Source organism: Pyrus communis, chromosome 7 (assembly GCF_041283825.1).
Source record: "Pyrus communis isolate YQ-2024b chromosome 7, ASM4128382v1, whole genome shotgun sequence".
Taxonomy (NCBI): domain Eukaryota; kingdom Viridiplantae; phylum Streptophyta; class Magnoliopsida; order Rosales; family Rosaceae; genus Pyrus; species Pyrus communis.
The window spans coordinates 1,172,501-1,187,226 of NC_142571.1; the positions used below are offsets into that span (position 1 = coordinate 1,172,501).

At 38.7% G+C, this 14,726-nt stretch overlaps 2 protein-coding genes and 2 pseudogenes across 3 annotated transcripts; 1 reads left to right on the forward strand and 3 right to left on the reverse strand.

The window, feature by feature from the left end:
- Positions 1-756: 756 nt before the first annotated feature.
- On the reverse strand, positions 757-2,788 carry LOC137733795 (phenylacetaldehyde reductase-like). Its single transcript, XM_068472984.2, has 5 exons — positions 2,530-2,788; positions 2,036-2,205; positions 1,709-1,900; positions 1,432-1,594; positions 757-1,346 (listed from the first exon to the last, which is right to left on the reverse strand). The coding sequence occupies exons 1-5, from the start codon at positions 2,648-2,650 to the stop codon at positions 1,027-1,029; spliced, it is 966 nt and encodes a 321-aa protein (XP_068329085.2). The 5' UTR covers positions 2,651-2,788; the 3' UTR covers positions 757-1,026.
- A 5,582-nt stretch (positions 2,789-8,370) lies between these two features.
- Positions 8,371-10,660, forward strand: LOC137735421 (uncharacterized). Its single transcript, XM_068474842.2, has 5 exons — positions 8,371-8,812; positions 9,531-9,608; positions 9,724-9,823; positions 10,028-10,170; positions 10,347-10,660. Exons 1-5 carry the CDS (start codon positions 8,501-8,503, stop codon positions 10,554-10,556), a joined length of 843 nt encoding a protein of 280 aa, XP_068330943.1. The 5' UTR covers positions 8,371-8,500; the 3' UTR covers positions 10,557-10,660.
- Positions 10,661-11,245: 585 nt separating this feature from the next.
- On the reverse strand, positions 11,246-14,173 carry LOC137733724 (RNA polymerase sigma factor sigD, chloroplastic-like; annotated as a pseudogene). The gene is made up of 4 exons (XR_015963864.1): positions 13,752-14,173; positions 12,392-12,621; positions 11,766-12,317; positions 11,246-11,620 (listed from the first exon to the last, which is right to left on the reverse strand). The product of XR_015963864.1 is annotated as an RNA polymerase sigma factor sigD, chloroplastic-like (transcript).
- Positions 11,489-11,948, reverse strand: LOC148695424 (RNA polymerase sigma factor sigD, chloroplastic pseudogene; annotated as a pseudogene).
- Positions 14,174-14,726: the final 553 nt, after the last annotated feature.

Here is a 14,726-nt window from a genome sequence, read left to right on the forward strand (position 1 = left end):
CGACAACCTCCCACAAGTCTTGACCTTGAAGGTAAGACTCTATACACGTTGCCCACGTGTTATAGTTTTGGTTGTTGAGCTTCTTGATTCCTCCAACAACTTGAAGATCACCCATCGTATCGGCAAGACTTTGACTATACCGAACAAGCTTGAGTGACTACCGTGCAGAGTAATACACTACTCTCGACACAAAGAAGCTCCCTCTCAAGGTTTGTGATAACCCCAGCAATAATCTCAAGAAATCTTTTCTGATGTGGAAGATCAGTCAAAACTGCAACCACAGAGCATACTCGGAATTTCAAGAGACTTTACAACCAATGCTCTACCAAGAACGATCCCTGACCGACTTGGCTCTGATACCAATTGTTGAATAAGAAGAGTATCCAAGATAACTCTAATGATCCCAAGAAGAAGAAAATAGAACACACTCTTAAAGAAAGCTCACAAAACAAACTAATTAGCAAAGCTTTTCTTATTTAGCTCTAGGCTTTGTTTTTCCTTGGATGATTTACAATGCTTGAGGACTTGGGTATTTATAGCAAACCAAATGATTAAACTAAGATTATTTATTACCACACAAAACACATTAATTGCACCTAATTTTTTTTTATTCAACCATACCTAATATTGCCTAACTTTCCTTGCCTAACTTTGACATTGATTTTCAACAAGGCACTTGTGGCTTGACGTCTGCAACGGCAGACACATTGAAGAACGATGAAATTGCAAATTAAGATTTCTTTGAAGACAGTAACGTAAAACAATTTCTACTTGGAACTTTTTTACTTAAGAGTTATTTTGAAACATTACATATTACACATGAGCCATATATGAAAGATCCAAAAGCAACTTCTAAGCATGTTCTTAAGACACTTCTGAGGCTCTCTGCAGATTACATTAAAAGATTTAACTGGACATATAATGTCCAGCATCTCTTTGGAATACTTAAGCATGTAACAAACTTAATTTCCCACTTATTCAATAGCCTCGTGCACTAAATTAACAAGTTGCTGCAGATTGCAGAATTCAAAACTTGAGGAAGCCCTTCTCCATGAGGCTTTCAACAGTGTCCTTGAGACTTGTTTCCAGAGGAAGGAAAGTGATTCCCAAACATTTTGCCTTCTCCTTGGACACTTGAAACTTGGAGCCAGAAGGATTGCCAGGCTCAGGAAGGGTCAATGTGGGGTAAAGCTCTCGTAAAATCTTTAGAGTATCGGGACCATCAGCAACTTGTGCAACTAAACAATATCTGCCACTAGCTGAAGGAACTTCAAATGCTTGAATATGAGCAAAGGCAACATCTCTAACATCCACAAATGTATAGTTTATAAAAGGTGTTTCGATACCTGCGCACAAAAGAGAAACAAAAACGAATAAACCCTGGATGTATCACAAGGAATAGTGTTTTAACATAAAGGGGGTGAATTGTACCACTCATTAAATTCAGAAGAAACTCGACGGAGAGATTAAGGGTTGGCTGTAAGGGTGGACCAATCGCATTCCCTGGATGTATTGTTACCAAGTCAATACCATTTCCTTTGGCAAATTTCCAGGCGGCCTCCTCAGCTAAAGTTTTTGAGAGAGGATACCATTGCTGAACAAATGAAGAAGGAAGTTCTTAGGAATTTGTAGTCCATCATGTACTACTTTGTATTGTGTTAACCTTACCTCTGTCTAAAATTATTCAATAGTATGGGAACGCACGTACCTTGGTCATCTCGCAAAAAAGTGGATCCGAGTACCATGTTTCATCCATAACCACATCAGAGGTCAGAGGTTTTCCACTCAACCCTACTGAAGCCAGAGAGGATGTTATAACCACCCTCTTGACAGCGGGGAATTTTGTGCATGAATTTAGAACATTAAGTGTTCCCTTCACTGCAGGCTCAATTATTTCTACCTGAAATATGGAAAAGAAATAATATCATTCTAGTTTCTACTTCATTTCTCTTGAAGGTGTATCGATTTTCTATGCATTCGCGAGCGCGCACACACGATAGACTATTTGATGTATGCATCAAGTGAAGGGACAGACCTGTGGGTCAGTGACTGAAAATTGTGCAGGCGATGCTGTATGAAAAACGCCTACACATCCATCAATTACGGCGTCAAATGATCCTTCTTCTAATAAATCCGCTTTGAACAAATGAAGCCTCTCCTTTGCTCCATCTAATGAGAGCAAGTGTTCTGTTTTCTTTGCATCATCTGTAAACAGAACTAGTGAGTTCAACTAAGAATACACGATGCAGGAAAAGTCGCAAACAACGACTAACTCGCTATGAGGTTTCAATTGGCACCGAAAAACAAAAACATGAACAAGAATAATAAAAAGAAAATAATTGGATGCACGGGAGATGTCGTTGGTAAAAAAAAAAAGGAAGTAAGAAGGCGAGGTGTGCATGATGATTATTTTGGATACCCAACTTTTCTTTTGGTAAACAAAATAATATGCAAAACCCAGAATCTGAAATTATTGAATGAATTGTTTGAAGTTGAACATTATATATGAGCAAATATAGAAATACTGACTTGGATCGCGAACAGTGGCTTTGACGGTATAACCCCTTTGCAGTAAGAGCTTCACCAGCCATGATGCTACGTAACCGGAAGCTCCTGTTACACATACAGTCTTTGATTCTCCGGTACTCATCTCTCTCTCTCTCTCTCTCTCTCTCTCTCTCTCTCTCTCTCTCTCTCTAGCTAAGAAATAATAAGCTTAATTTGGTTCAGAATTGTGTTTTTCATGGTGAAAAATCAGCCGGAAATTAAAGGTCAATGTTGCCAACTTGTCTTCCTCAGCTCTGAATACTTTTGTAATGGATTTGATTCCCTTGAGAATTCAAATTATGAGAATCTTAAAGAATCTTTATATTTTTAACTGTTTATCGTAAATTCTGCGATTAGAAATTATTTTAAATTTTTTATTTAAAATCAAACATAAATAATATATAATAAAAACTGATTGTATAATATACAATAAACGGCCATAATATGAGGATCATAGGATCCTCGTAAAGCCAATGCAAAAAGGATCCTCATTCAGAAATGGCAAGTCATTGTTTATTTTGAATGTTGACTAAACACATGTTGGGCAGGATATTACAAATTCAAACACTTCGCAAACATTTCAACACCTAATCAGAAATTATTCAAAAAGCCAGTTTTTCCATGCCTTCATGAGCTTATTTATTTTATTTTGGAAAATTGTCTTTATTTTTTATTTTTTATTTTTAGTTAAGAATAAAACTTCATGACTGGAAGGGGAATACCATTTATGCTTGAAAGGCCTAAACCTAAACAAAACACAAAACTCTACACAACAAAGCAATATATAAAATAAAAGACAGGCCCAAAAAGGAGAGCTACTGATAGACGGTTGATCGACCTTGACTCTTAAGCTGCCATAGAAGTAGAGAGAGAATATGAACAAGAAGGAACAATAATATTTTCATCATATCCAATTGTATCTTACACTTCCTGCTACATAGCAACTAACCCCAATAACCTTTACCAATTACAACTAACTCGCAACTTTTACAACTAATACAGTTTTATTCACTAATATGATGACACTTGGCACTGTCCCAATTGTCATACAACAACCTTTACCCTCATATTCCTATCATTTACTAACCCCCCCCCCCCCCCCTCCCCCCTCTTTGAAATTAGCCTTGTCCTCAAGGCTGGAAGTCAGGAAATCGAGCTTTCAAATCATCCAAACTCTCCCAAGATATATCTGCAACATGATGATTTTGCCAATGCACCAAGACTTCAGTGACTGAAGTCGAACCTCGTTGAATTACCCTTTGATCCAAGATAGTTGTTGGTTCATCTTAAATCAAACCCGCATCATGAACTGATGGTAGTGGCAAAGTAGTAGAGGCTGACGTGCCCAGTTGTTTCTTGAGACAAGAAACATGGAAAACTGGGTGAATCTTAGAATGAGGTGGCAACTTTAATTTGTAAGCCACAGGTCCGACCTTAGCAATAATCTCAAACGCCTGACGTTTGCAGCCGCAGACACATTGAAGAACGACGATATTGGGGAAAGAAATCTTAATTTGCAAGATATATCAAGAGTGCCTCAATTAGGATTTCTTTGAAGACAGTAAAGACAATTTCAACTTGAACTATTTCATTTAGAGTTATTGTGCAACATTATTAATTACACATGAGCCATACATCAAAGATCTTAAGCAACTCCTAAGTTTTTAAATTTAAACTCACTCATTTCTTTTCTCTCTTTCCTCCCCTCTCTCTCCAAATATATCTCTGTCTCTCTCTTTTCTTCTTTCTCTCTCCTTATTTTTTATTTTTTACTTTTTTCGTCTCTCCTTCAATCCACTCTCTTCATTTTCTCGGTTCTTTCTCTCACTTCTCTTCCTCTCTATCTCGTCCGATGCTCTCACTTCTTTCTCTTTCTTTCAATCATCTTTACTTTCTTTCCTCCTCTCTCCTATTTCTCCCTCTCCTACGGCCCCCTCTTTTTAGATCTCTTTATCTAGTTTAAGTCGTAAGATTTAAAATTTTTAAATCGCAAACCAATCAAGTTTTTTAGTCTTAAAGAAAATTGTTTTCAAGAAATGTTCTTAAGAAAAGTTATGAGAAATGATAAAAAATTTCAAATAGGATACCAAACAAGCGTTTCTCAAATACTAAAACGGCTTACCAAGATGTTATATATTAATAGGATCTTGGCATGCGTAGTAACCCAAAATATCCTCAGACGCGAATATTGCAAATAATATACAAGACGGAAATTTTAAAACCTCAGATAGAAAGGTACCAATAATGCCTGTAAACCTGCTCCATCCTTAAAAGTGCCTCTAGAACTTAGAAAAGAGTAACATGCAACAAATCGATTGTATTAGCATATAGCAACTGTTGGATAATGGCTTAAATTGCTCCATGTTTTGTGGCTTTTTCAAAGCATGTTTTGTGGTTTTTTCAAAGCCATGTTTTGTGGCTTTTTCAAAGCCATGTTTTGTGGGAGAAGGCTTGGATTAAGAAAAGCATAAAAAGAGAGCATTTGGCAAAACAAGGCACGGATGAAGAGATGTAAAGCATCCAAAGAGATGGTGAGAGCATTTGGCTCTACCATGGGTAAGGGTGAGAGAAATCAAGAGAGCTAGAGTGAAAGATCTCTTGTGAAAGAACTCTTGGGGTAGAGTGAGGCTCTTGGGAAAATTCTGTGAGTGGGTGTACAAGGGTTATGGGATTGGGTTATGTCGATTTAACTCATGTGTAACTTGTACTGTTTTTCTCATAGTGAAGAGCAATATCTCTCCGAGGACGTAGGCAGGTTTTTGCCGAACCTCGTAAATTTCTCGGTGTCTTTATTTCTTGTATTTTATTTTGTTCAACTGTGTGTGATTTTGGTGAGGTTGTAATCTGGATCTCGGTTCCGCACTAACGAACGGGCCAAGGCACAACAATTGGTATCGGAGCATCGTTGGGGGCTTTGGTTCGTGGGAGGTCCAGATTTGTTGTTCACCATGGAATTTTCAGTTGAGCAGTTTAAAGGGAGAGGCGGTTTTGCTCTTGGTAAAGGAGAGTAATGGAAGCCTGAAGAAATGGAAGCCGTGTTTAGGGATGCTTGGATCAACTGCGAAAGTTGATGTTGAGGAAGAAGACAAAGGCCTCTTTCTTCTTACCTCACTTTCAGATTTGTACGAGAACCTTGTGAAACTTTACTGCAAGGAAAGAAACAGTAAGTTTGGAGCAGGTGCAAGCTTCTTTGGTGTGGAATGATACACACAAGAGACCATGGATGATGGTGGGCACAAGACTGCTTAAGCTATTCAAGGTTGAAATCGTGGAAGAAAATTGGAAAGAGGATCTGAGAGAGACAGCAGGTTCGGATCCGGTTCCGGAGGTAAGGGTCCACAGTGCTACGGGTGCAAGGCCGGGTTAGCAAGTTTGTGGTGGAAGACTTTGAGTATGCCCTCTAGGTACTCGAAGCAACACTTCTCCTGGTGATGTTTAGTCTCAACTGTTGCAGGGGTTTTGCAGCAGGTGGAGCTATGGGATTCACAGGTGATGAGAAGGTCCTGAGGTAGGAGGAAGTGTGGGAATTTTGTCTGGCTCGATGGGTTGTTGCTGTAAATAGGCGCGCTGACGAGTTTCTAGGTTGCAGACAATGAAGAGGAGGAAAACCTGCTGGAGGAGACGAGGATGTGTTGAGATCCTGTCTGAAGCTAAATGGTGATTTTTAGCTTGCAGCAGCTGCACATGCATTGGCAGTAACTGAATCGGAACAGGACCAACGAGGTTGATTCAGAGTGTGCATGCTGGTACGTAAGGCCAATGGACTTTGGTACAATTTGGCCAAGGTGGAGATTGTTGGATAATGGCTTAAATTGCTCCATGTTTTGTGGCTTTTTCAAAACCATGTTTTGTGGTTTTTTCAAAGCCATGTTTTGTGGCTTTTTCAAAGCCATGTTTTGTGGGAGAAGGCTTGGATTAAGAAAAGCATAAAAAGAGAGCATTTGGCAAAACAAGGCACGGATGAAGAGATGTAAAGCATCCAAAGAGATGGTGAGAGCATTTGGCTCTACCATGGGTAAAGGTGAGAGAAATCAAGAGAGTTAGAGTGAAAGATCTCTTGTGAAAGAACTCTTGGGGTAGAGTGAGGCTCTTGGGAAAATTCTGTGAGTGGGTGTACAAGGGTTATGGGATTGGGTTATGTCGATTTAACTCATGTGTAACTTGTACTGTTTTTCTCATAGTGAAGAGCAATATCTCTCCGAGGACGTAGGCAGGTTTTTGCCGAACCTCGTAAATTTTTCGGTGTCTTTATTTCTTGTATTTTATTTTGTTCAACTGTGTGTGATTTTGGTGAGGTTGTAATCTGGATCTCGGTTCCGCACTAACGAACGGGCCAAGGCACAACAGCAACTTCTCTGGAAGCTTGGGAACATGGAAGAGATCCCGCAGAATTTTCACTGCGTCAGAACAGTGTGTTACTCTTCCAACTAGACAGTATCTCCCGCTAGCCGAAGCATTCTCAAAGGCGAAAATATGAGCAGTGGCAACATCTTTAAAATCAACTCATCTATTAGTTATATTCGGAAATCTTTCGGCTCGTGCATCAATTAAATATCAACAAGGAGACTTTCTTAGCAGATTCAATCATGACCTTTTAATTTATGATCACTATATACACCTCCATGATACCCTTTCTCTTTTACACGAAACTCGACTATATATCGCCAATTCACAGTAGGCTTTATCTCATATATATACCAAGGAGTACATTACCTATGTAAAGTGACATGTCAACGTAGTGAGTACAATGCCTCCAAACCATTATTCAAGATGTGCTCAAGGATCAGTGCTTATATAATTGGAGACAAGGATTTAATAGTCCACTCGTCTGTATGCACAAGTGGAAATAGTAAATCTCTAAACTCATGAAATTTTATAGATTTCTATGAGGAGTGTTCTGCGCTGATGAGGATTTAGTCGAGAAAGTGTAATCTGTGTATTATGCTTCTCTTATGTAGTGGATCCTGCCCTCAAAATACGTTTTCCAGTAGGAATGATTACTTTATCAAATCATGCAATATATCAATGAGTTTACAAGTTTCAGAACACGTTCCACGCTTGTGTTCAGAATTGACTGTAAGAGAGAACCAATCACCAGTCCTGGATTTATTGTAACAATGTCGATTCCGTTTCTCTTTTGCAAACTTCCAGGCAGCTTCCTCAGCCAAGGTCCTTGAAATCGGATACCAAAGCTGTTGAAGGAAAAATCCTAGTAAACACAATGATTATGCACTTAAAGCATGAAATATTTAACTCTTACACAATTAAGATTAGTCATTTACTTGAGGGTATGCCAACAACTAGACCAGAGCCAACAAAAGATGAGCATCAATTGTGTCACGACAAATAATTATTCGTTTTAATTTACATTTAAATATAACATAACAAGCTAAAAAATCCTAAAAGAGATCAAATTTAAGCACATTACAAGGTGAAGTAACAACTAATGCATCTTGGGCAAAACCTATTTTGTCATAAAAAATAGGATGAGAAGTGCACATGGGTGACGACTCCGGTTCCCTCTCCTCCTCTTCATCCAACCCTAGTCACTATTAATGTCGTTGCCCAGTTGCCTCTCAAACTCAAGAGATTTTTCGGTATGTACAACCTCACACATCAAATGTCATAATACAATTTATGAAAAAATTAAATAAAAAAAAAGTATACCGATGTGTTTTTGTCACACTGAAAATTTCTCCTCAAACTCACCCTTCCAACTTTGGTGATTGACAAAAAATTCACTTCTCCCTCTGCATTCCATCCAGCATTAGCCCAAAAGTCCCACGCTCCCTTTCCACGCTCCCTTTCCACGCGTGAGGGCCACTTTCGCTCCCAAAATTCCGTTGCTACCCGCCATCCAAAGGCGCAAAAAAATTCTCAGCCCTCCAACCAAAATATCTCCATCCGGCAAAACTCCTCCCTTCTCTCTCTCTCTCTCCCCTCTCTCTACACAATGGCTCTCTTCACTTCGATCTCCTCCTCAACCCTCTGCCTCTCCGCCTCAATCCATCCCATCGGGCCGTCGAACACCTCTAAACGGTTCTCTCGTCCCATCGCTGCTTCTTCTCTGAGCTCCCCACCGTCTCCGGAATCAAAATCAACGGCCCCAAAACAAACCGTAGTCTCCTCCTCCACTGAAACTTCACCAAACCATTTTAATGGTGCGTCCTCTAGACCCCCCGAGCCGGCGGGCTTCAACTACGCCCTTGCCAACGGCAACCCCTTTGTCCGGTTTGCCCGTGCCGCTGAGTCTTCCATTGAAAGGGTAACTGAATTTTTAATTTGTGTATCAGTCACTGTACTTGCTTCTTAATTGTTATATTGGGATTTTTGGAATTTGGATGTGACAAAAAGAGTGAATTTTCCTCTTTCTTTCTCTCATTTTTGTAGTTGCAGAGGAGGTTCTTCTTAATTTAGGGGCCGTTTGATACCATTTCGTTTACATTCTTCGATTATGTGACTTTTTTCCGCCATAGCTTGTGTTAATTTTTTGATGTCACGTTGGGGTTCAAGTATTCTCTAATGAATTTCTTTCACTTTGATTAAAAGAAAAATAACAGAGGAGGGGTTTGGATGGCTTGGAGGTCCTAGTTGTGAATTTTTTGATAATTGACGGATTAGTGTTTAACAGATTGCTGCTAAGAAATAAGAAGAATCAATAAGTTAGTCCTACTGAAGCAAATGAACTCGTAGTTTCGTTCGAAAACTTGGGAGGCAATCCCTCTTGATGCTTAAAAGAATCATGATTGTTAACAAATACTGTAAGCAGTCTAGCGTGTATAAACAGCCTATGGGAAACTAAATATGGCTAGGAAACTACCAATATGTCATTTACCTCATGTTCTGTTTTTGGTTTTTTGTTATAGGTACCAACTGTAATAGTTGAGAAACTTGTGCAATTTTTTTTCTTTATCTGTTTTTTTTTTTTTTTTAGCGTATAGCAATCTGTTCTAAGCGTTCTTTACGTGTCCATTGTTGAACAGACAATATTTGACTTCCGGTTTTTGGCACTGTTTGCTGTTGGAGGTTCGTTGGCTGGTTCGTTGTTGTGCTTTCTAAATGTAATTTCTCTCTTCATATTGTATATTCCTACCACGAAAATGTCTGACTACAATTTTTATATTACTACACATAATGTATGACTACTCTGTACATATACTACATTCGAATCTGCAGGGTTGTGTTTATATAATGGATGCGTATAAAGTTTACTGGACTAGTTGTGTCAAAGGGTATCACACTGGACATATGGTTCTACGACTTGTTGAAGCTATCGGTATTATTTTCAGAATCCTATTTCTAGAATTGCTTTCTGTTTGTTTATCGAATATGCTTTCAAAAGATAAATATTGTGACTTCTGCGTAAGCAGCATAAGTCACTCCTTTCTTAACATGGTCAAACTCATCGTATGATGTCCATATTTCTATGTTTATTTTCATTGGTATGGTCTTATATGTTGATGCAAATCTTCCGATGCAGATGTTTACCTTGCTGGGACTGTCATGCTAATATTTGGTATGGGACTGTATGGATTATTTATCAGTAATGTCCCTCATGACGTGCCTTCCATTGATGATCGTGCTCTTAAGGGCTCTTCTTTATTCGGAATGTTTGCTCTGAAGGTAAGTTTGCTTCCCTTCCATAGTAAGTATAAGCGGAATTCACATATACATTTCTCAAACCTGGATAGATATATATTAATAGATGCTAAAACAATCTTATTGTATCAGAACTATTCTGGGTCTGTATTTTACTTCTTATACAACATTACCAAGATAAGTGGATTCTGATTCTGCAGGAGAGGCCTAAATGGATGAAAATTTGCTCACTTGATGAACTGAAGACGAAGGTGGGACACGTCATTGTTATGATTCTTCTGGTTAAGATGTTTGAGAGGAGCAAGATGGTACAGATAACCACTGGTTTGGATCTGTTGAGTTATTCTGTCTGTATTTTCCTGTCTTCAGCTTCTTTGTACATCCTTCATAATCTGCACAAGGAAGGATAAGGCTTTCATTCAAACGCATTATGTATAGCGTATAGTGTATGTTAGCTTACACCTTCAAGTGAATATACGTCTTTCAAATTGAAATCAAAGTTTCACTATTTTGATATCGACTTCCATCACTGGCCAAACCCTCCATGTTTGATGCATGCAACTTATGGAGATCAAATAACAATTCCTAATTCTTACTGTTATTTCATGCACGATGAACCTCGAGGTAGACTCATTTTGCAACAATTTATCCAAAATTCAAAAAAGGTCCTAGCGGAACTTAAGGTGATATTCCCCAGTCTTAGATGATGACCTCTGCAGTACAATTGTATAACTTGATCCACAACTTTGAAGATTTGATTTTGCAAGGGTTTTGCGTAAATAATGTCGATACCAGGTTAAGTGTATGTTTTGATAGATGAACAGCAAAAGTGCAATTGGACTCTTGCAACTTGCAGAGCATCGTTGCTTCTTACCTTCTCCTTTATCGATCGAGTCATGTAGGTAAGATTTTCTAATAGCCTTGCATGCAGGGGTGTCTCATGTGAGCCGGCTAGATTGTCGTTTTTGTTGTAAACATGCTGTTTCTATCGTTCATCGAGAATAATGTTCAAGTTCATAGCTAGATGTTGCTTGTAACACCAACATTTGATAGAGTTGTTAACCCTGCTGGGAGTTCAGGAAAAGAATTACCGATGCAATAAAAAAACGCGACCCCTTCTTCTTGTCTTCTTATGTTAGGTACATTTCTCTATCTTCATATTTTGTTCATCAAGCAATAGGAAAAATTATACAATATACAATTTTAGAATGTCGAAAGTACTAGTATGCTTTAACTTTGATAACGCAATTCCATTAATCTGATTAATCTGTCGAACCTTCTCCCTTTAAAGCTTTAACAATCTTCCTATCTCCTCAAAGGACTTAGGGGTCTCACCATTGAGTCAAAAGTGTAATCTCAATACATATGCTTCTCTATTGCTCAGCGTCTTCAGAAGCTTCTCGACCTCCTGCTTCATTAGCTGTTTTGTAAGCATCTTTTCAGGTATCATCTCCTCTGGCCCTTGCATGATCTCCTGCAGCAGAATGCGAACTAATATATTAAGATCGACTAATGAAGCATATAACTGATGCCCTTTCCATTACCGTTTGAGCAGCTAATGGAGCATAGGCGTGAAAGCAAACATTCACTAAAGTGGAAACAAAATTCAAGAGACAGACCTGCAGTGACATGCAACCTCGAAAAGTTACCACTCGATCCAATGAAATCAGCGGTCTGCTCCTGTCGCAAACAAGATTTACAGTTGTGGCAGGCACATTGACCACTTCAGCAATTTCATCATGAGTAGGCAGCCGCTTGAATCTTTGATTGAAGGAATTTTTAGCTTTTGTAATTTTTGCCATCATACCGCATATGTTTACCTACACAAATAAACTAACCATACTTCTGTAATCTTTCAGTCAATGCATTTCTATCAAAGTTATCTGGCAGGAGTCGCATAAAAGAGAACTATTTAATTACGTCACTAATATAAAATCTATAGCTCGGTGATTAGGCAACCTCAATCAAAAAGCGGAAGGGAACTAAATGCAACTGTTTAAGAACAATGGTTCGTTAGGTTAGCTTCTCACTGGTAATCTGATTATTCTAGACTTGTTGTCTAGGGCTCTGATAATAGCTTGCCTGATCCACCAGTCGATGTACATTGATAACTTCCATCCTCACTCATGATCAAACTTCTCTGCCCCTCAAAGAAGCCTGATGCTTCCTTCCTGCAGAAATAGATATTAGTTTTTTTGGAGCCACTTACGGAAAGTGTTGGACAGGAGTAAAAAGGCGTAGGAACCTGAATGAGGTCTTGAAAGCTTAGACATTTGCCTTGATAACTGCTGGAAACAGAGACAATGAGTCCCCTGTAGCTCCTGATGATCCTTTCTTGTGACTCTCTTTTCTTACAAAGCACCTTATCTATACTTTCGTCTTCATTCCCATTGCCTTGGCTAACTGCTTTGAGGTCGGCTCCTGCTCTTCAGCTTCTATGACTCTTAATCTTCATGATTCTAATCTTGCTCCCTCCTGTGTCATTAAAGGCCATTCATAGATGGAGAGCTAAAGTTAACTTTTCGGCATTAGAAAACTCTACAAACAAGTAGTTTGAGAACTGTTCTAAAACAAAACACAGTTCTAATTAAAGCTGTTCCTAGTAACTGCAATTGAACACAAAAAAAAACTGCGAACCAAAGTATAAATACAGATGAGCAGACTTAAACAACTTTTAAGGTTTATGCAAAAGCCATCAGTTGAATCATATCTGTCGCATCATTTACAAGGAGCAGCAGATTCGAAGAAAATTAAAACTAGAGGACATGAATGATGCTTACTGTAGTGATCATCATATACAACGTTTAACTGTACAGTTTAAGAAACATATGGTGTCATCTAGCATTAAAAGTTAAATGTTCGGTTCTACGATTACATATGAGATGAGAATTGCTTGCAATAGGAAGATGAGATGCAAGAAAGGCGAGCAACTAAACCATCTCTATCTCAAATATTGAACCCAACCAACCATTCTCCAAACTCAAATTGGAGCAACCAATGATTCATAACAATATGCAGTAGTCTAAATCGAGAAACAGAATAACACCGTAGAGAAACTAAATGGCAGTTAGGCTTTTCACATGTAAGCGCATAACAACTTTACACCTTAGAGAAACACACTTCAAGTCTATACTTCAAAAACACACTACTTTTCAACAGCAGAGACACTAAAGGAAGTTCGTGCAGTAAGAATCAGTTCGAACATGGCAGATGGCTAACACAAAGGGCTTTTTCTTTAATTGGGCGCGTTGTAGGCTACATTTGAATGATGAGGAATTTACAAGTACCAAACTTTCAAGTAAATTAGATACAAATGAATCACAAAACATTAGATGAAGGGATTTGAAATGCGGTACGTGATGATTCACAAATGACGACTCCTTTCAAGTAGTCATATGCATTCCCTTTAAAAGTACCGTATTTACTCATCTCAAACCAAATCTTCTGCAGTGCATTTTAAACCAATTTAACCTACATCCAAGTACTTGCAAATTCCATCTCGAAACATAGCATAAGCATTTTTGTATAAAACTTAGCGTTGTTGGGTTTTTGTATAAAACTTACCAGTACAAATTTGCCATAAAAGAACCAAGGAAAATTAGTACCTTGAGACTGAGACAGCATTCAGCTTCTTCTTTTGGGTTCAGATGCCCACATCTCACAAACCCAAACGACAACTTTCCATCTCCAACACCCCTCCCCCTCTCCTCATCCAAACCCTCCAACCCTTTTCTCCTTTTCCTCGTCCTCTTCCTCCTCACCACCAACCCACCACTCCCATTCCCACTCTCCCTACAACTCCAAGCCTCCACAATCTCATCCCTCACCGCTGCAGCGTCTCTGGCCGCCACCACGGCAGCCCGGGCCAGTGCCAGCGCCTCGGTCGGCCGTGGCTGCAATGACCAATGCGTCATTGGAGACCCAGTTGGCGCCAAATTTGGAGGAGGAAGAGGGAGGAGGGAAGTGGAAGTGTTGGGAGAGTTGGATGTTGGTTTGGTGATGAACATATGCTACCGGTAATGGCCATACAGATTATACAGTATAATACAGAGTTGAGTCGAAGTGTGAGTCATGGATTTTCTGATCTGGACGGTTAAAATTTAATCTACCAGCTACAAACAAGATTTACTTTAAAAGTTATAATAACTTTAATCCTTGTATCAAATTTGAAAGATCCGGATCTCCGAACTTAATGGATTAGAAGCAGAGATCCGGACAGGATCCCATTCCCTCTTTCGGGGGGAGATATTTGCGTGTTTTGCCATGTTGGTCCGGACACAGAGAGGGATAAAGGAATCCGGTGATTAATTTTAGCTATATGTGGATGTCATTGAATTCAATCTCAATCATCGATTCAAATTTTGTCTAAGTTTATTTATGTTATTTGATTTTTATTAATTCAAATGTAAAAAATAATAATATTTTACATATTTCATATATTATGTTTTAGGTTTAATTTTTTATGTTGACGAATCATAGAATGATGATAGTGGTAAAAAAAGACTAAATGCATCTGTCAATTTTTTCAAACTCAAAAAATAGTATGATGTCGTATCGAAGTCACTTAATGTTTTTTTTTT